Source organism: Condylura cristata, unplaced genomic scaffold (genome assembly GCF_000260355.1).
Source record: "Condylura cristata isolate star-nosed mole 26May11 unplaced genomic scaffold, ConCri1.0 scaffold00001, whole genome shotgun sequence".
In the NCBI taxonomy this organism is placed as follows: domain Eukaryota; kingdom Metazoa; phylum Chordata; class Mammalia; order Eulipotyphla; family Talpidae; genus Condylura; species Condylura cristata.
The window spans coordinates 8,508,121-8,527,834 of NW_004567102.1; the positions used below are offsets into that span (position 1 = coordinate 8,508,121).

The 19,714-nt window shown below is 55.5% G+C and overlaps 1 protein-coding gene across 2 annotated transcripts in view; it reads left to right on the top strand.

Moving 5' to 3' along the window:
* FOXP4 (forkhead box P4) overlaps positions 1-11,443 on the top strand; it is a 31,893-nt gene extending 20,450 nt beyond the window's left edge. For both annotated transcript variants that reach the window (XM_012722835.1, XM_004673461.2), the window contains exons 8-16: positions 487-574; positions 1,467-1,550; positions 1,692-1,863; positions 1,949-2,025; positions 2,748-2,849; positions 6,102-6,223; positions 7,395-7,461; positions 7,971-8,140; positions 8,534-11,443. In XM_012722835.1, coding sequence (XP_012578289.1) covers positions 487-574; positions 1,467-1,550; positions 1,692-1,863; positions 1,949-2,025; positions 2,748-2,849; positions 6,102-6,223; positions 7,395-7,461; positions 7,971-8,140; positions 8,534-8,681 — 1,030 coding nt within the window. In that variant the 3' untranslated portion in view covers positions 8,682-11,443. The remainder of the gene's footprint in view (positions 1-486; positions 575-1,466; positions 1,551-1,691; positions 1,864-1,948; positions 2,026-2,747; positions 2,850-6,101; positions 6,224-7,394; positions 7,462-7,970; positions 8,141-8,533) is intronic.
* The last annotated feature ends 8,271 nt before the right edge of the window (positions 11,444-19,714 follow it).

The window sequence follows — 19,714 nt, forward strand, 5'->3', positions numbered from 1 at the left end:
TCAGCAAGGTGGGGGTGCGAGGCCAGGGGAGGATCCCCCCCACCGACCTCCCCCGCAGCTTCCCAGACTCAGCCTCTGAGAGTGATGGCCGAGAGCCAGGGCCGCTGGACAGGCAGGGCGGGAGGTGGCCAGGCGGCTGGCAGCAGGCGGCCAGCTGCCACAGCCGTGCCAGGCTCTGTCACTGACTGATTAACTCCGCTGTCTCCCAGACCCTTGCAGCATCAGGGTCAAACAAATTGTTTTCACGCTTCGTCAGAGGTTTACTTAATTAGTTCATTTGCAATTAGATCTCTCTGTAGCTGGGATTTTAGCAAAGACATCAAAGAGGGCTGATGAGAAGAAGGTTTCCTCGTTGCCCCATCTTTTTCCCACCTCTTTGTACCTCTTGGTCTGTCTGCTTTGCAGGCTGTGGGCGGGATCAGAGGAGGGGTTGGAGGGTGGTGGCCGCAGGAAAACCAACTTTCTCTCCCCTCCGCCCCCTGGAAGACACCTCAACACAGAGCACGCCCTGGATGACCGGAGCACAGCCCAGTGCCGGGTACAGATGCAGGTGGTGCAACAGCTGGAGATCCAGGTGTGACCCCAGGACGGGGGAGGGCCTGCGGGGGTCTCGTGCGAGGGTGATCTTAGCCCGTCACTAGATCTTAGATCCTGGTCACTGAGGGTGTGAGGCCAGGACAGTTGGATGCTGAGGCGTGACCAAGAGTGGGGCCGTCTCTGCTGGGAGCAAAAATCATCTTAGCAGCTACGCAGCAAGCACTTTGTGCTGTATTCAGTGCTTTATATAACAGGGAATCTCTAAACAGTCTTACATGGTGAATACTGTCGTTAATCCCCACTTTACAGATTTAGAAAACAGAGGCACAGAGGGGTGAAGTGAAGCCCCCCCCCCGCCCCCGTCGTACAGCTTGTGGGTGGCAGAGCTGGGGTTACAGCCAGGCAGTCTGGCTCCCGCACCTGAGCTGGATAGCGCAGGGTATTCAGGTCTCCCGGACTGTCCGTCAGGCGGTCAGGCAGCATCTAGCACTGTGCCCTGCCTGCGAGGGCAGTTGTGAAAGAGCGATTGAATTTCTGAATGGGAGCAAATGGATCCTTCCTCCGCCTCAGAGTCTCCCTTCAGTAGGAAGACCCCCTCACACACACAGGCTGCTGAACTGGGTATTGTTCAGACACAGCCTCTGCCCTCTCTGGGGAGAAAGGAGCCCCAAATTAAAGTAGCTGTGATGAGCTCGAGGCTGGGACAATCTGGAGCAGAATCCCAGAGAATTTCAGTAAGGCAGGGTCCCTGGGGCCTGAGGGACAAGCTAGAGCCGAGGCCTTCCGAGAACATGGACAGAGGGAGTCAGCCTGTGAGTTATGGCGGGAATAGAGGCTTCCTGGGGACTTGGAGGGGCGGGGGGGGGGGGGGGGTGGGGGAGAGGGTGATGTGGAGGAGGCAGAAGATGCTCACTCCCGGCTCTCCACAGCTCGCGAAGGAGAGTGAGAGGCTGCAGGCCATGATGGCTCATCTGCACATGCGGCCCTCTGAGCCCAAGCCCTTCAGCCAGCCGGTGAGTAACTGCCCCGCCAGCCCCCGCAGCTCCCCCACAATTCCCTGGACCCTCAGGACCCCCATCCTTGGGGGCTGGTCTCAGCACCCTCCCCACTGCTCACAGCTCAATCTGATCCCTTGCTCCTTCGCACTCTCCCAGGTGACCATCTCTGCAGCAGACTCATTCCCGGATGGCCTGGTGCACCCCCCCACCTCAGCTGCTGCCCCCGTCACCCCCCTCCGACCCCCAGGCCTTGGCTCTGCCTCCCTGCACAGTGGGGGCCCTGCCCGCAGGAGGAGCAGTGACAAATTCTGCTCCCCCATCTCCTCAGGTAAGGGCCGCAGGGAGGGGCATGTTTTCCCTCCTCCCCCCACCCCGCCATTCTGACTATCTGATCCTCTGCCTGTCTCCCTTAGAGCTGGCCCAGAATCATGAGTTCTACAAGAACGCTGATGTCAGGCCCCCCTTCACCTACGCCTCCCTCATCCGCCAGGTGAGCACAGGTGGGTGGGTGGGGGCTGCTGGGGCCAGAGTGGTGCATCCCGCACACCTGTCCTCGCCAGCACCCACGTGCGTCTCCTCCTCGGAGATGAGGCCTCCCCCACAGACTCCAGCTCGGTCAGCCCACTGACCACTCGGACGTGTCTCTGGGGACACGCTATTTTTTGCTGCTCACACCCACTGTGACATTCATTTTCTCATCCCTGTTACCCACACTCCCATGAAACTATTTTCTGATAGACTGTGTCCTTCCTTCGTCAGCCTCCTCCTACCTCTCCCTCCCACCCAACAGCCTCCTCTGTTCCTACCCGTGTGTCCATAATCCTGTCCCTAATGCCCGTGTCACGCTCATGCTCACATGAGCTGCACTCACACACTCCTCTCTGACAGACGTGTGCTCTTCCGATCTCACAATACACACATGCTCACGCTCACTTATACTCCCCATGCATACTGAGGCCCTTTGCAGAATCAGCATAAATTCCAGCAGACCCTGGACTTGTCTCCCCAAAGCTACTGCTTTTCTTCCTACTATAGGGTGGGGCACTAAAGCCACTTTCTCTCCAGAAGACGACATGTGCTGCCTACTCACGAGTAGCCTTTGAGGCGTGGTGTCATCTGCCCTCAGGGGAGAGAGATCCTGGCAGAGAGAGCACAGGCCTGTGAACTTCAAGGTCCATACTGAAGGACTCTTTGCTTCTTCCCTGCCCACAGGCCATTCTGGAAACCCCTGACAGGCAGCTGACCCTGAATGAGATCTATAACTGGTTCACCAGGATGTTCGCTTATTTCCGGAGAAACACTGCCACCTGGAAGGTGAGGCGTACCCCTTCTACCTGGTCCAGGGCCCCAGTCACCCTGGGAGACCAAACTGCCTAACAGTCCCCCTGGAGAGGCTCCGCTGGGTGCAGTTGTGTACAAGTGGCCCCACCACGGCCTAGGCTGGGTCATGGACCCCTCCACCCCCACTTCACAGGGGCTGTGGGATGTCCACTACCCATCTTCCAATGGCCTCTTCCCTCTAGCCTCGTGCTGTCCTCTTTCTGGAAAGAAACGCTACTCTTCAGAGGGGTGCTTCCCCATGGACCCCAAAGGCTCCAGCCTCCTGCAGTAGGGTCTCCTGCAGTCGGTATGCCAGAGCCAGGAGGGAAGCGGGGTCACATTCACAGGAGACCCCAAGGGTCCAGGTATCTGGGCTCAAGAATGTCCCGAAGTTGGGGGTAGACCTGCAGATGGACGAGATCATCGACTAGACACGGGAACAAACAGGCACTCTCTCTCCCCAGCTCTGCCATCGGCGACAGGCAGTTAATTGTCTCCATCCAATTAGTCATTTCCAACACCTTCAGCCACACGAGTTTTCCTAGGGGACCAGAGGCAGGCAAGGGAGGGACACTAGGAAAATGGAACACGGAGATGTGGGCTGGGACACTAGACCATTTTTTTATTATAGCAAAGATAGTGTGCGAAAGAGAAAGCAATTGGTGAAAATATGAGGGTCTGTGCAGCAGGATAGGAAGAGATACCTGTATGGGTGGGGTAGAAGGAAGTTGGGAGGTTATTCCCAGGAGTCCCTAGCACAGACCTGCACTAGATCCCTGGCTCTTGAGTCCCCCTGCTGGTTCAGTGAAGAATCTGCATCTAGACAGACCATCCTCAGCTCTGCCACCACCACCACCAAATCCAAATCCCACCAGGTTTCAACAAGTGTTGCTAAGGTGCCCTCCCCACCCGTGCCTGGTGCTGGGTGGGATCTGCCCAGGCTTTTCTGCACCAGGGGTACACTTAGTGCAGAGGAGGCACTACTCCATGACCTTCCGTAGCTCCAAACCCAATTACCAAAGCTTGGAAGAGGCTGCCCGCCCGGGACACTCGCTCTGATTGGCTGTGAGTGATGTCATTCCCTGCCAATCACAGTCCCGAACACTTTGTGAGACATGGCCACTGAGTCCCGGCTCCAGCCTCTAGGCCGGTTCAGTTCCCATAAATGAGAAGGGTCCTATACAAACACGAGGGATCATTATGCTTATTATGCAGTGCTTCTTTAATGTCGTGGATTAATCCCCTGCCTATAGGGGTAACCCCACAGAGCGTCCGTAAGATCGCCTTCCCCTCTGGGGCAGAGTCCACTCCAGCCGCCTTTCCTGCTCTCCTGATTGTCCCACCCGCTGTAACTTTGCTCGTCGCTCTTCCTGAGATCAGGGAGAACTGGCTTAGGGGCCTTCCTACCCTCTTGGCCTCTGTACCACCTTTGGTCACCCAGCAGCCTTGGTCATCTCAGGGACAGGCCCCTGCCAGGCTGCACCTCCACACTCCTCACTTAGAATAGGCACAAGAAGCCACGGTGGCAGACGGTGTGGGTGACCTTCCTTGGTGGCGGTGCTTTGCTGCTGCTGTTTCTGCCACTTAAGGTCACTGCCTGTGCCCTCCGCGAGCCTGAGACCAACGTCAGCCTCTAGGATCTTGCAGCCAAGCTTCCTACGTGTTGCTCGGGAAACGTACCCCATGTCCACCCTGTCCACACCCCTTCCGACCTGCTGCCTACCCACGTATCTGCCCCTTGAGGTCCTTCTCTGCTCCCCTGGTTCAGCTCCCCTCACTCCCTTCCTCTTCACCCTCTCTGGCCCCGTCCTGAGCTGCAGTCCACTTCAGACCAGGGCAGAAGGGTCGGGAGCCAGCGTGGGCAGGCCAGCTGCTGTTCATCCGGGACAGAGTTGCCATCTGCCAAGCCGATGGTCCTCGCCAGCCGTCCCCTGTGTCCGTCCCCTCCCAGGGCACATGTTGTGGGCCAGTCCTTTTGTTTATGCAGCCCCCTCCAGACCCCTTAAATTGCCGTTAATGTTTCAGCGTAACGAATTAGTCTCTCATCACGAATCAGGCTTCGAAATGAGGGAAAAAAGCCCCGGTGAGGCCATCCTCGGAAATTGGGGTCATTCTCATTTGCAAAGCGGAGGATCGGAGCCCCGTAATGCGGGCAAATTTATTCCGAGGCAGGAGCCCCGGCGTGATTAGGCCCTTTGTAATTATCGCTCCAAGAGATTCCACTCCAGCCGCCCGCCTCCCTCGTGGATTAGCAAGCGAGTCGGAAAAATACACAGGATTTAATTAGAGGCAAATTAAAATTGGTAATGAAATCGGGCCAGTTGCAAGTGGCAAGAGTTGGAAGGGAGAGAGGGAGAGGGGATCTCCAGGGGCACGGGCTGCCCGCCCTGCCTGCTTTCTTCCCCGTTTAGAAATGTAAAGAGGAGACAAGGATGGGGTGGGGAGCGGGGAGGCTGAGGGAGGACAGGTAACAGGGACAGGGACAGCTAGGGGCTGGGAACACGGGGAGGGAAGCTGAGAGAGGAGAGTACAGGGACAGGACTGAGGGGCAAGTGGGAGGTGGAGGAGAGCCCAAGTCCGGGCTCCCAGGAGGGGAGCCAGGCCAAGCACCCCACCCTCACCGAGTGTCCTATAAACCACATGACCTCAATTCCTGAAGTTACCCTGCGGGAGGGGCGGGAGTGACAAGGTGACATTTCCTCTCCTCTTCTCGCCTGGCAGCCACTCAGCCCACATTTCTCCTGGCTCCTTTCTTCCAGCAAGTACGTATTAGGCCTCTACTGTATACTCTCTGAGCGAGCTGTGTGCTCCGAGCCACAGCTCCCACACTCCTAGGGGGTGTCGGCAGGTTGCCGTGAGGGTTCGTGAACTATTCCCAAAACTTCTCAAAGCTTCTTGGGAAAACTGTGATCACCTGAGATGCGGGATCAGAGACAGAGGTGCCAGGGCTTGCCCGTCATCTCCCGCTGATCAGAAACCCCGAGTAGTAACTACACACGTCTTTGATTCGTGGTGATGGAAAACATTATCTGTTCACTCATAGACGGCATTGTCCAACCGTGGCAGGAGAGGGGGTTAGATGGTGGGTGGCTGTGGGGTGGCAGAAGGCGCTGGCAGCCAGCCCCAAGGTCAGGACAGCGCTGTCCTCCTAGGCTGGGTGACTGGCCTGCCCAGGGCCAGGGCCGGCGGGACACGGACCTTCCCTTGCACTAGCTCTGAGCATCTGCCTTCACCCTCTACCCGCAGAACGCCGTGCGGCACAACCTCAGCTTGCACAAGTGCTTTGTGCGTGTGGAGAATGTCAAGGGCGCCGTGTGGACGGTGGACGAACGGGAGTATCAGAAGCGGAGACCGCCAAAGATGACGGGGTATGCAGGCCCAGACCCGGCAGGGCGACGCCCAGCGTGGCCAGGCGGGGTGCATTCTGCAGGCACCCAGGAAGCCCTGGCACCAGATCCTCTCACTTTGGGGGTTGAGTCGGGAGAACGGGACAGGGGAGCCCAGGGGAGACTGGCATCTGGAAGTGACATATGACCAGCAGATGGACATTTTTGTCTTGATCTGCCCTTACCTCGGACTGAGGGAAGTGACAGCAGGACCTGGCCACAGAGACAGATGCCCAGAGTCGCCTGGCCAGGGACGACACACCGGTCTGTGACAGTCAAGGGGGCAAGTTTCCCCTTCTAGCACCAGCAGCCTTTCCCCACGCCGGACATCCCTCACAGGCTGCCATCCTTGTTTGTGCCTTCTGGGTCAGAGGCCCTTGGGGAGGGCAGGGGAAGTCTGCAGCAACACAGCTCTCTGGGCTACACTTCTTCCAGGACAAAAGCCTGTGCATCCCCAGAGAATTGTGGGGTTGGAAGAGGGATGGGCTCTGGAAAAAGGAAGGCAGTTCATCTGAGCATGCCAGTCTCAGAGCTTGGTGTCTTCAGACCCACAGTCAACTTGGGATCAGAAGCCCTGTCCTCCTCAACAGCTGTGTGGCCTTGGGCCAAGTCCTCAGCCTCTCTGAGATGTTCTTAGTCACTGTGGAAGAGGGACAGCTTCAGCCTTTGCCTTTTCTCAGCCAGCTCCTGCTTCTGTGTAGAAAAGCCTCTGTATGGAGCATGTTGGCACAGGCTGGACAAAAAGTTTGAGACACCCCCCAAAGTCAAGATGGGGAAAGTGTGAAGAAGAAAGTTCTGGGACCATCAAGGCTCTATAGCTCAGACTCTGCCACACACTGGGAAAACCTAGGCCAGTGAGAGAAGTGTGGGTTCGGCCTGACATGGAGACACTTGGGGGTCCTAGCTCCTTCTCTCCAACCCTGAGCACTAGACAGGACAGAGCCCCTGCCAGCCTCAGGCCTTCTGGAAGAGGCCCGGGCACCGTGAACATGGAACACGCACAAGGGCATAAGACTCAGCAGGCAGTAGACAGTCTTCTGGCCTCCCCCAGAAAATGAAGGGGACAGTCCCTGGCATGGAAGGGGCCTTTGGGCAGGACACCAGTGACGAGTGCGTGATGAATGGACCAATCACTGCCTTCTCTCTCCCCCAGAAGCCCCACCCTGGTGAAGAACATGATCTCGGGCCTCAGCTACGGAGCACTTAATGCCAGCTACCAGGTGACCGGGCCCCACACACCGCTCCCCTCTACCTCTAGCACACCCTGACCTATAGAAGAGACCTTCCCACCTGCCCCTGCAGAGGGCCCTCCTGTGGGAAGAGGGGAAGATGGGAAACAGGGTGAAGACCACTCTAGGTGCCAGCATCCCAGCCCTCTGACATGCTCCACTCGGGGCCCAGGGCCCGGCCCCCACCTCCCGTTTCAAGGCTGGTGGGACAGGGCGGACAGCCAGGAGACGGACAGAACTTCCAGGGCCCCTCTCGGTAGGGGTCCTCTGTCTCCTGGGGGAGGGGATAAGTGATGCCCAGGTTACCAGGAAAGCTGGCAGCCTGGTGGTAAGAGGCAGGCCCTGGCCTCGGGAAGGGTGCTGTGTACAAGGCTGAGTCTGGGTAGGGTGGCCAAGACCAGTGTTGGGGGCTGCACACACACTGGACCCTGACTAGGGTGGGGAAGGGCCCATACCTGACCAGGGGAGCCCACTGACAGGGCCAAACGCTGTGCCTGCAGGCCGCCCTGGCCGAGAGCAGCTTCCCCCTCCTCAACAGCCCTGGCATGCTGAACCCTGGCTCCGCCAGCAGCCTCCTGCCCCTCAGCCATGACGACGTGGGTGCCCCCGTGGAGCCGTTGCCCAGCAATGGCAGCAGCAGCCCCCCTCGCCTCTCCCCACCCCAGTACAGGTGAGCCCGCCGCCCCATCTTGTCACTCTCCACAGCCCGCTCCCAGCACCCAGGCCCTCTCCTGTCTTTCCCTTACCTCACCTCTCCCCTCCCTTCCTATGCTCTCCCTGCCCTTTTTTTTTTTACTTCCCCCATCTTCCTGTCCCCTTTTTTCCTTCTCTGCCCCCCCCCTTCTTTCCCACTAGAGACTACCTCTACCCATCCCAAAGTCCCCCTTCTTTGAAGAAAGCCCTCGGGAGATCAGACCCAAGACATGGCAAGCCCCAGTGGCTCTGGGGTGATGGCTCCTAGAAAGGCGAGCCATGGCTATCCTACTGTGCCCCCAAAATTCTAGCTAGGTTGTGGGGGACAGGGGAAAGCCCCCAGAGCACCCACACCATCCTTCTGTCACAGCCACCAGGTACAGGTGAAAGAGGAGCCCGCTGAGGCGGAGGAAGACAGGCGGCCAGGCCCCTCCCTGGGCCCCCCCAACCCGAGCACCACGGGGCCTCCAGAAGACAGGGAGCTGGAGGACGACCTGCCTGGAGAGGAACTGTCCTAAGGGCCTCTAGGGGCTGGCAGGGCTGGGGTGAGACCCCGCCTTCAGGATCCCAGGCCCCACCTACCCCCCCACTCCACAGTCCTGTCCAAACCTCAAGGCACTTCTAGGACTCTGATAGGGGGCTGGGCCAGCAACTCCTAATGTGACCTGACTGACAGGCCTGGGGGGGTGGGGTGGGGAGGGCCTCACCCCTGAGGGGACACTGAATGCCTGGTCTGGGACTGATGTGAGGACTTGGAGGGGCCCAGACCCCTCCGCAGACCCTCCCCTACATCTGAATAGCCTTCCCCCAACCACCAGCAGCAGCACCGGGCCCTCCTCCCCTACCAGCTCTCCCCGACAGGGCCCCTCAGCACCATGGAGACCCGCAGGCGGGGCTAAGCCACCCCTCTCAAACCCTGGGCCCCTCGCACCTGGCCCTGGCTGTGTTTTCTGGCCAGAGGCCCCCCCTTCCCTAATTTGTGCTCCCTTCCACCTTCTTTTCCGTACTGTGAAGAAATAACTCCACCCCACCCCCCACCCCAAGCCCCTACCCCTGCCCCGGCCTCGTTGGGGGAACTGAAGTTTCAAACCATCCCCTGAAGAAAACAGGCCTGATGGCTGTGCCCACCCAAACTCACAGCTGGGGTGGGACAGATGGCGTGCCCTGGGGGGCCCTGTGGGAGTAGGGCCAGGCCTCAGCCCCTCTCCACCTGAGCCAGGACCCAGGCTACACCAGGCCTCCATCTTCACTTGCTGGGGCCCCCCAGCTGCCCCCACACCAGGGAGCACAGGAAGAGCCTGGCACACCCTCCTCCACAGAGAGGCCTGTGCCAGGTAGACTTTGGAGGTGGAGCCGCTGAAGGCTGAAATTGGGGCCCGAGGTGTTGCCAGGAGGAAGCAGCTGCCTCGGTTGCCCAGAAGAGCCAGGCTGACTCTGGGCTTGAGGATCAGGGGGGATTAATGTGGTGGCCGCTGTGACCCAGCAGGCCACCCCTGCCCCCAGCCTACAGGTCCCCCGTCTCCTTCCCTCAGCACCCCCTCCCTGTCACCCCAGTTAAACGGATGACCAAAGACCTTTCTTATGCCGGAAGCAAAAACCAAAACTTTTTGTTGGCTTTTTCCTTTGTCGCCTCCCTCACCCCTTGCTCTTCCTGTCCCCCACCCCACCCCCAGGCTGGAAGCCCTCCCTCCACTTAAGTTATTGTTTTAAACCAAAGTTTACAGTGTCTGTTGGTGGCCAAGACCCTCTCTCTCCACCCCTCCTCCACCCCACCCTGAGGACCCTGGGACTCAGTAGAGACTGGGGGCCCTCCTCCTCTCCCCCTCAGCTCTTGCCTAGCCAGAGGGAAGGAAGGAGGGCAGATGGATGGAGGGGGCAGCACCCCACAGCAGTGGGCCTGTAAGCCCAAGAGCCCACCCTGGGCTGCTTCCTGGGGGCTCTCCAGACCCCTCTCTAGGACCAAGTCCCCCATCATGCTGGGAGTTGGATTCCAGCAACAAGCTGGAAAAAAAAAAGAGACTCCACAGACCCCCTATGGGGGACCCCAATTTGAGGGCAAGGACTGGGTGTGTTGGCTACTCAGGACACCCAGACCAGGTCCCTTTGCTGAGAAGACTCCTTGGACTGTTTCCCGAGAAGCCCCACATGCACCCCTTCACAAGCCACCCCTCCCAGAGGCGGGGGCCCCCTGCCCCCTCCCCATGTACTCCCCACCCGTGTTCCGTCTGACCAGCACAGAAATATTAAACGTCCTCTATTCACTGGGCCCTGCGTGTGTCAGCAAGTGGTGGAGGGCGGGTTGGGGTGAGTGGAAAGTTTGCTCTGGGGAGCAGGGGCCAGGAAGCAGCACCTGGACACCGTGGGGCTGGGGTGTTCCTCGGGTGCTTTGCTTTTAGGTATGGGCGGATGGCTTGGACACCCGAGGGCTTGTGCTGGGCAGCCTACAGCCTCCGCGTCTGGTCCTTCCAGTGGTTCCTCTCTGCCCCCCATTCCCCTTCCGTCCTTCATCTTGGCACTCTCTGGTATGTTGCTTCAAACTGGGTCTCTCCATTCTGTCTTCTCCCGAAGTCACCGCTCCTTGCCCCAGTTCCTTTTGGCTCTGGGATCCAGGTTCCTGCCAGGGTTTTCAGCAGAGTAGATTTCCTCCAAACATGGAGAAGATTCCTGCTGCCAGGACCTTCTACCTGGGCCTTCACCGGTGCAGATGTCCACTCTCAGCCCCAGGCCCTTTGGGGCCAACATCCGTGTCCTGTGGAGTCTACCTGGTTAGGCCTGTGTGCATGCATGTATTGGGGGAGAGTATGAGGAAAAGAGGAAGGTCTTGAGAAAACAGAACTTGAAGTCACCTCAAAATCACCTTTCCTTTACACTCCACAGACTTTCCTGTAACCAAGTTTGGGGGTAAGTAGGGTTGGAAGGGGTTAAGATGCAGAGGTTGAAGCTCCCTTCACTGTTTTCTCCATCTCAGTCCTGTCTTTCTATTCCTTTGACCATTGTTTTCTCTCACTCTCCCTCTTACCCATGCCACCTCCTCCCCCTGCCCGCATCCTTTGGACACAGGGGTGCCTGGTGTGAATTCCCTGTATACCTGGAGGGGGGCAGCCAGGGCGGGCCAGGGGTGCTCAGTCTGGAGTCTCAAGGCACCACCAGCCCCTCTAAAGGAGTCGCACTGCTGTGTATTATGAACTGCCCCTCCGTCCGCGGAGGCCGCCAGGCCCTGTAATAGGACTAGCTGCATGTAATCTGTGTGGACGGCATTCTCTACAATGCAATAAAACAGTTCTCCACAAATCCACTGTGGCCTCTTCCCCTGCCCCTTCTTACCCTCCGGGACCCACCAGCCTCCTAGGAAGCCCCCCAGAATGCAGAGGCGCTGGTGGTCCAGCTCCCAGCCCCCGACCCCAGCCCTTGAAGACCATCTGTTCCTAAAGCTGGCCCCAGTGGCCCCTTCCCACCCTAGGGATTACAGGGGTGAGACCACACCCGGCCTCACCCCAGGACCATCCAGGCAACCCAACTTCAGTTCCTCCTGCTTCGAATATGTCTTTGAAAAGCCCTCCCACTGGGGTACGGTGAATGTCAGGTCGGCGTGTTTGGCCGTGGGTGATTGCTCAGGCACCGCAGAGGAGCGGCCTTGCAGTCTGAGAAACGGCACGGCTGTGGACCACCACCCTCTGAGTACTGGGCTGGCAGATCTCATGGGGAGAGGGGGTCCTCTGTTGCTGCCTTTTAAGTAAGAACCAGCTCTGCACCCCATCACACGTTGCTGTCAGGAAGTTCTGCGTGCTGTCTGGTCTCCCCTTCTGTCATTGCAGCTGTTGGGGCAGCTTGTTCTGGGCTTAGCACTTCTGCCCTGATGGAGAAAAGCTATCTTTGGAAACTATTCTCAGGTAGCAAAAAATAAAGGGGGGGGGCGCTCTGCCATTTGAAGATGGGAAGTCAGCACTGCCAGGAGAGCCCCCTGTGCTCACATTCCTAAAGCTCTTCGCTTGCCATCTAGGGGTCACCCTTGTCTGAGGACTTCCTCGTGGCCAGTAGAGGGCGCTTTAGCAGAGTGGACCTTCAGAGGTGTGGGCAGGAGGGACTCTGATTCCTGTGGGAACACAGCCCCCTGTCCAGAGATCAGTCTCTAGAGCAGGACGGGAAGGGGTTCATTCTGCTGTCTGGGAGCTTCCCAGACCCCTTGACTTCTCACCTAAGAAACATCCTGGACAAAAACAGCAAGCAGGACAGAAGAAGAAAGAGACCTGGGCTGGCACGAGGAATATGTATCGGTAATAATTACGAACGTAATGAACTCTCCCACACACCAGACACTACTGCGGAAGCTTTATGTTCATGTAATCCTCACAACTCTTGAGTTAGAAGTGCTGCTTACACCATTTTATAGATGGAGAAACAGACACGGAGGACAGCAGTAAGCAGATGAAACGTTAAGAATAAGCAGCCTGGCTTACCCAGGGGACAGCAGGAGACTTGCTGGCTTAGTGGCTTCCTAGTAAAACTACTTTGACGCCCCCGTCCTCCCTGGAGACACCCAGGGGGAAACTGAGGTACACAGTGCCCCAAAGCCAGGAATTAGGCACTGGTCTCAGAGTTCCCCAGCAGCCGGCTGTTCTTTTCTAAGCAGAATGAAGTACGTTGGAAATAGCTACCAAAAGACAGAAGAAACAGGAGAAAGAAGTCTGAAACACCCTATCAAAATAATCAGACAGGAGCCTTCTAACAGAACAGGGAGTCAGCGAGAAGACAAAGAAGCCTTTGTGTGGGTGGGGAATTACGGTGGCCACACATAGCACGCACAGGGGCACGCAGACAGCCCCCGCTCCCACCCCTGCAGTACACACCTGATGCGGCTGCCACTTGGGCGGGGGGGTGGACACCCAGAGGTCCCTTCCATCTTGAAAGCCATTAGTTAGCCTGTGGACATCGGGCAAGGGACTCCTGCCACAGGGCTGTCACGTGGCTTCCCATCACACATACTGGGGACCCCATGCCTGCCGTCTGCCTCCACCCCAGGATCAAAAGTTTAGAAAAACAGCCCCTCTTCAGGAGGTGTCAGGGTAGCAGCCTGGCTGAAAGGCCCTCTGTCCTAGGCAGCAGGGCCGAGGCGGGCGGAGGGCGGCCCCTTTCAAAGATGGGCTGGTGGAGTCCGCGTGGGCATGCAGGCACTGGGAGCTTCCAGCCGGTGGGCTGTGGGGGGCTGTGCCACAGCATTTCAGACCTGGAACCCGGGCGCTGCAGCAGCCCCACACAGGTAGTGACTGGCTGCGAGGGGGAAACAGCCCAGCTAGGCTGAAATCCTGCCTCTGCCACCAGCCAGCTCTGTGGCCTTGGGAAGGCTTCTCAACCTCTCTGGACTTCCTTTTCCTTTTCTGTACACTAGGGTGGGGTGATCATCACTGATGGACAAGATTAGTGACATGGAAAGATGTCAGCACATTATAGCTGTTGATAAAATGCAGTCTTGGATGTTGGTTACCATTGCGGGTCTGGGGGCCGGAGTGCTTCTGGAGGGCTTTCTGGAAGAGAGGTTGAAGCTGGGGAGGGGAAGCTGGGGTAGGGAGGGGGAGATGAGAGAAGAGCGAGCTCTGCAGAGCAGCCGGGTTAGAGTTTGGGGAAGGTGCCTGGATGAAGACAGGGAGGCAAGAGGGCCACCGAAGCAATGCCCGCTGTCACTGCCAGCCCACATTTACACCCTCAGCCCTCCTGGGCAGCTGGATTTCAGAGCACTTCCCTACCTTTAACGGGTGCTAAGGACCCTTGACTATAGGAAGATGGTGGGGCCCATGCACAGGAACCATGCACCCCAGGCCTACACTCGCTCGCTGCCCAGGAAGCCCAGGCGCGGCTGACCCGTGTGGACTGTGTCACTGAGTTGTTTACGCCCAGAGGGGCAGTCTTGTACTTAAATAAACAGCAAGCGACTCCATGGGCTATGTGTCAAGTGGGAGTTCCCAAGGGTACTGGCTATGGCCTTCAGCAGTGTTCCTAAGGGGCTTCTGGAGAAGATGAGGCTTGGGAGGAGCCTTGGAGGAAAGAGAAGACCGAGGGGAGTGAGGAGCAGTAAAGGAGGAGGCAGGACACGACTGGGGGACTTCTGGGGGAAAGAGGGGGGCCAGAGAGGCTGCCAATGTCCAGAGAGGTCAAATGTCAGAGGGCACAGGGCCGCAGAAGTGGGAACCAGACAGACTGTGGAGGGTCCCCAAAGCAGTGATGGCACCTTTTAATGTCTTGCAGCAGAGAAAAGGAGTGGACAAGAGTTACTGGTATGTGCAGGGGATATTGAGCTCCCCCACCCAAAAATAAAGCAAGTGGGAAAAAGATAAACAGCATTGCCATCGTATAAGGCTGCAAGCACACACCACAGTGTCCTCTCGTGCGGAAGGGCACACAGACACCAGACATTTAAGAATTCACAGGGGTGTAAGTAGCAAGCTTGGGTCTCAGTCACCGTTGGGGGAGGGGTTGTCAAGTGCTTCAAGCCTGTGGATGACGCTACATGTGACTCTTGGCGCTGCATGCTGGAAAAACTTCAGTCCGTTCTACTGACCTGCTACCTTTTTGTGTGGCTGGAATATTCCATTTCAGAACGAAGAAGGAATCAGTCCATGGTTGGGGCTGTCTCATAGGATAAATTCTCATCCTCCACTCTCTTGGGTCTCAGGGCAAAGCCTAGGTCAAATGTTAGACTGGGCTTGCAAGGGAGCAGGGCATCAATTGTCTGGCCACAGGGCTGGACATATGGACGTCAGTGAAACACATCTGGTCTTGGAGCCAGGGGCACGGCAGGAAAGGAAGCTGGAAATAGCAGAGGGTCTTCAGTGATGGGCCAGTCCGGCCCAGGGCCTGCAGTTCTGGAAACAAAAGTGAGGAGTGAAGGAGTAGTGTGTGGAGTGGAAATGGGAGCTTAGGTGTTATCTCCTGAGATGGGTTTAGCAGCAAAGAAAGAAGAGGTGAGAGAGACAGCCATGGGATATCAAGAAAAGGTTTGATTGCCACCTGCCTGGTGGCACACAGAGGTAAGTCTCAGCACTATGACGCTATCGCTAGCTGCTTCAGCACGATTTTGACCCTGGGCCAGGGAGCTGACCAACATCCTGACCTCTCCTGACCTGAAGAAGTGGCTCTGGCCCTCACCCTGGAGACCTTCCCCTACCTTCCTGTCCCTCCAGGCTACCCCTCCCACCACATGGTTTCTCTCTTCCCACCATCTTTCGCTTCCTCTTCCTCCTCTTGCTTCCAGCTTCCCAAAGACTTGTCCCAGTCAACTATCCCTAGAAGCCCTGTCACACCTGTACCCCTCACTGCCGGCCAGGTCTGCCCCTTGCCCAGCAGGGTTTCCTGGTGTTCTGCCGCAGAGTCACCCAATCTCACCCGGTGATGTCCCCCCACTCTGGAGAAGGCTTTACTGAGCACTTATCCTGTGTCCCAGCCGGTGGGGACTCAGGAATGCAGAGAGTCACAGAGGGCACAGGTCCTGCCCTCAGGGGCAGGCAGAATCCTTGGGGAGGGACACTGACAAGTAAAGGAAGTAAAATCGTAAGTCAGGGTTAGGCAACCACAGAAGAACATACTCTCCCTTTCTCTGTAATTCAACATTGTAAAAAAAGTCCCCCTTAAAGTTAGACAAAGTGAGTTTTTTTTTTTTCAGTGATGTCCTTTTATTTATTTATTTTAAAATAATATAATAGTTTTTTTTACATATTTTTGGGCATTTTTCCAACTCAGTTGTAGTCCCCGTGGGCTTCCCACCACCATATCACCCTGTGCCATCACCATAGACCAGTGCATTTCCCTCCCCCCACTGTTTTTGATCCCATTCCCACTCTACCCCCACAAAATGTCTCTGGTATATAGCTGTTCATCATTATCATTATTTTCTCACCTGTTCCATTATGCTCCTGCTATGAGTGAAACCATCCGGTATTTTTCCTTTTCTTTCTGGCTTATTTCACTAAGCATGATCTTTTCCAGTTTCATCCATGTTGCTGCAAAAGGCATGTGTTCACTTTTTTTGGTTGCTGAGTAATATTCCGTGTGTATATATACCACATCTTTTTAATCCAGTCATCTTTTTTTGGGCATTTGGGCTGTTTCCATGTCTTTCCAATTGTAAATAAAGCAGCGATAAACATGGGGGTGCACGTATCTTTTTGAGTCAGTGTTTTTGTGTCTTTTGGGTAGATACCTAGGAGTGGGGTTGCTGGGTCATAGGGAAGCTCCATGTTTAGCAGTTTGAGGAAACTCCAAACAGTTTTCCATAGTGGTTGTACTAGTTTGCATTCCTACCAGCAGTGCAGGAGAGTCCAAGGAGTTTAATTATTAAAAAATTATTCTTATAGGCCCTCCCTGGTGGCACAGCGGGTTAAAGCACAGCACTAAGAAACTAAAGCCACTTCCGCATAGTTCGATTCCCGCCTGCCCCGGAGGTGACCACATGGCATGGCAGACCTCTCCTGACCCGCCCGCTGCTCCCCTCAGCAGTGTACTTCGTCGATCTGCCTGTTCTGTTCCCCACTTTGTCTCTGGTAAAGCCTCTCGCCGCCCCTGAGCCTCTGGCCTGTACCCCCGTTCTGTATGCACAAATAAATAAATCTTTAAAAAAATATATTCTTATAAAATTGTTACTAATATGGTGGCAATGAAGCAGCAGCATAGAAAAGGGTCATCACAGAGAAATAATGAAGTATGACTGTAAAGTCATTCATATAGTCAACACAGATTAAGAACCTACAGCATAGGAGGCCCACACTGATCCCTGAAAGCAGAAGATGTAAAAGAATGGCCCCCCTTCCCCTCATAGAACCCCAAAGAGAAACAGGTACAAACGCAGGAAAATGGCAATACACCAGCGACTTCAGCCTGGGACCCAGGAAAGGGTATGAGTAGCCCCTGAGATAACACAGGGAGCCTCCAGGCAGGGACATCATTTGAGCTGAAATGGTGGAGAGTATAGGGTCAGAGAGGGGCTGGTTGGCAGGGAGGTACTCTTCAGTAGTGGCAGGAGAATCTGGCCCTCCAAGCAGACTGGAGTCATATTATGGAAACTTGTCTGCCCGACTCTGAAATTTGGACTTTTTACTCTAGACCAAAAAATTTTTATTTATGCATTCAAGAACTTGGGTACAGGCCAGAGGTGTGGGAGGTGGGGTGTGAGAGGATTCACCAGAGACAGAGTGAGGAACAGAATAGGCAGATCAACTGAAATACACTCCTGAGGGGAGCAGTGGGCGGGACTGGGGAGGTCTGCTGTGCCATGTGGGTCACCTCCCTGGCTGGGGATCAAACTCGTGCTGCAGTGGCTGCAGATAGCTTCATAGCGCTGTGCTTTAAAAACCCTTATGCCACCAGGAAGGCCCTTCTAGACAAAATATTTTGGGCCAGTGAATGACATGACCATGGCAGTTTGTTTGTTTAAGATGTTTTGTAGGTTAGATGGGGAGCTCAAAGACCATCACCCAGTCACTGCAGTCAGGCAGGCGATGAGATGGCAGATATGGGTGGTGGCCTTGTGCAGGACAGAGGCCTGACAAAAGAGAACAGGTATGAAGGAGATTCTGTGGCTCTAAACCCGAGGTATCAGGGAGCAGTGAGTCACTGGTAGAAATTAGGATGGAGAAAAAGGAGCTTATTTTGTGGTAGAAGATGAGAGGATTGAACTGAGTAGAGTAGTTTTGGAGGTAGCAAAAGAAAATCCAATTGCCATTTTTCTAATTAAAGATGACAAGGTTTTTTGCTGTTTTTATCATTGTCTAGAGTCTATTAAGGCATTTTACTTGCATGTATTATTATTACTATTATTATTATTATTATAGTATTATATTTATATCCCTGGGGGTGGGGTATCTCTGGATTTTCCCTTCTGTGGTTTTTGTCTTGCTTCTTCATGGCCCATGATGAGAACTGGTAGCGTACAATGAAGCCAAACCGATGGGGTGGCAGTGGGTTATTCTGACACTTTTCTGGGTGGCACCTCAAATCTGGGGCTGATCACTCCCTACTTGTCTAACCTCTCTGTGAGGATCACAGCCATTTCCCAGCCCTGGGGTCATCAGTGATTTCTAATTCGCCAAAGTAACCATCATGGTTAGATACTGGATGAGGAGTTTGGGACACGGTCTAAATAAGAAACTGGCATTTGCCTCTCTTTTGGGCATTGTTGGTGCTGCTGAGGGCCAGGACATTCACAAATACCACTGCGGTAGCCCATGAAGATGGGGGGAAGAGTATGAATTTATAGGCTAAAGATGGCGGGTGGTGGGCCCTCCCTGATGGTGGCACAACCGATTAAACTGCAGCACCACCGGGAAGCTAGCCTCAGCCACCTCATCAAGACTTCGATCCCCGGCCAGGGAGCTGACCCACATGGCGCAGCAGACCTCCCTTCTCCTTCTCCTGCTCCCCTCAGCAGTGTATTTCATCAATCTGCCTTTCTTCTCCCCACTCTGTTTGTGGTGAGTCCTCTCACTACCCCCAGCCCCACACCACTTGCCTGTACCCCAATTCTTGTATGCATAAATAAATAAATATTTAAAATAAAAGTGGCAGGTAGAGTTCACACATTTCCCTTCATTACTTCTAAAGCACTGCTAAACTACAGCTAAGTGACTTTAGTTTAAAGATATAGACCTATTGAGAAAAACAATAGAACAAGGGGAGAATAACAGCAACTAGTTTTAGAAGGTGGAGAAAAGATGTAGAGAAAGCTGAGTCCTGAGCCAGAAATGGTAAGAGGCAGGCCACCTTATATTAGGGGCCTCTCCCATCCAAGGCCCAGGGGTCAGTGGTCAGCTGGGTGGACTACAGAAATGAAGGTGAGGGTGAGTTGTGTGTGTGTGTGTGTTTAAGATTTATCTATTTATGCATATAGAACTGGGGTACAGGCCAGAGGTGCAGGGGCGGTGAGAGGATTCACCAGAGACAGAGTGGGGAGCAGAACAGGCAGATCGACAAAGTACACTGCTGAGGGGAGCAGTGGACGGGTCAGGCTAGGTCTGCTGCTCCATGTGAATCACCTTCCAGGGTGGGAATCGAACTCGCCCTGAAGCAGCTGTGGCTCAGCTTGCTTGCAGTGCTGCGGCCCTAACCCGTTGTGCCACTAGGGAGAGCCAAGGATGAGCTTCTAAAAAGTAAAAAGGGGCCCTCCCTGGTGGCGCAGTGGGTTAAAGTGCAGCACTAAGAAGCTAAAGCCACTAACGCATGAGTTCGAAGCTAAAGCCACTTCCGCATGAGTTCGATCCCGGGCCCCGGAGCTGACCCACATGTCTTGGCAGACCTCTCCTGACCTGCCCACTGCTCCCCTCAGCAGTGTACTTTGTGGATCTGCCTGTCTCTGGTGAATCCTCTCACCTCCTGCACCTCTGGCCTATACCCCAGTTCTTCTACTAGATAAATATTTTTTAAAAGATAAATAAACTTTTTTTGGGCCCTCCCTGGTGGTACAGCAGGTTAAAGCACAGCACAAGGAAGTTTAAGCCATTTCTGCATGAGTTCGATCCCCACCTGCCCCGGAGGAGACCACATAGCGTGGCAGACCTCTCCTGACCCG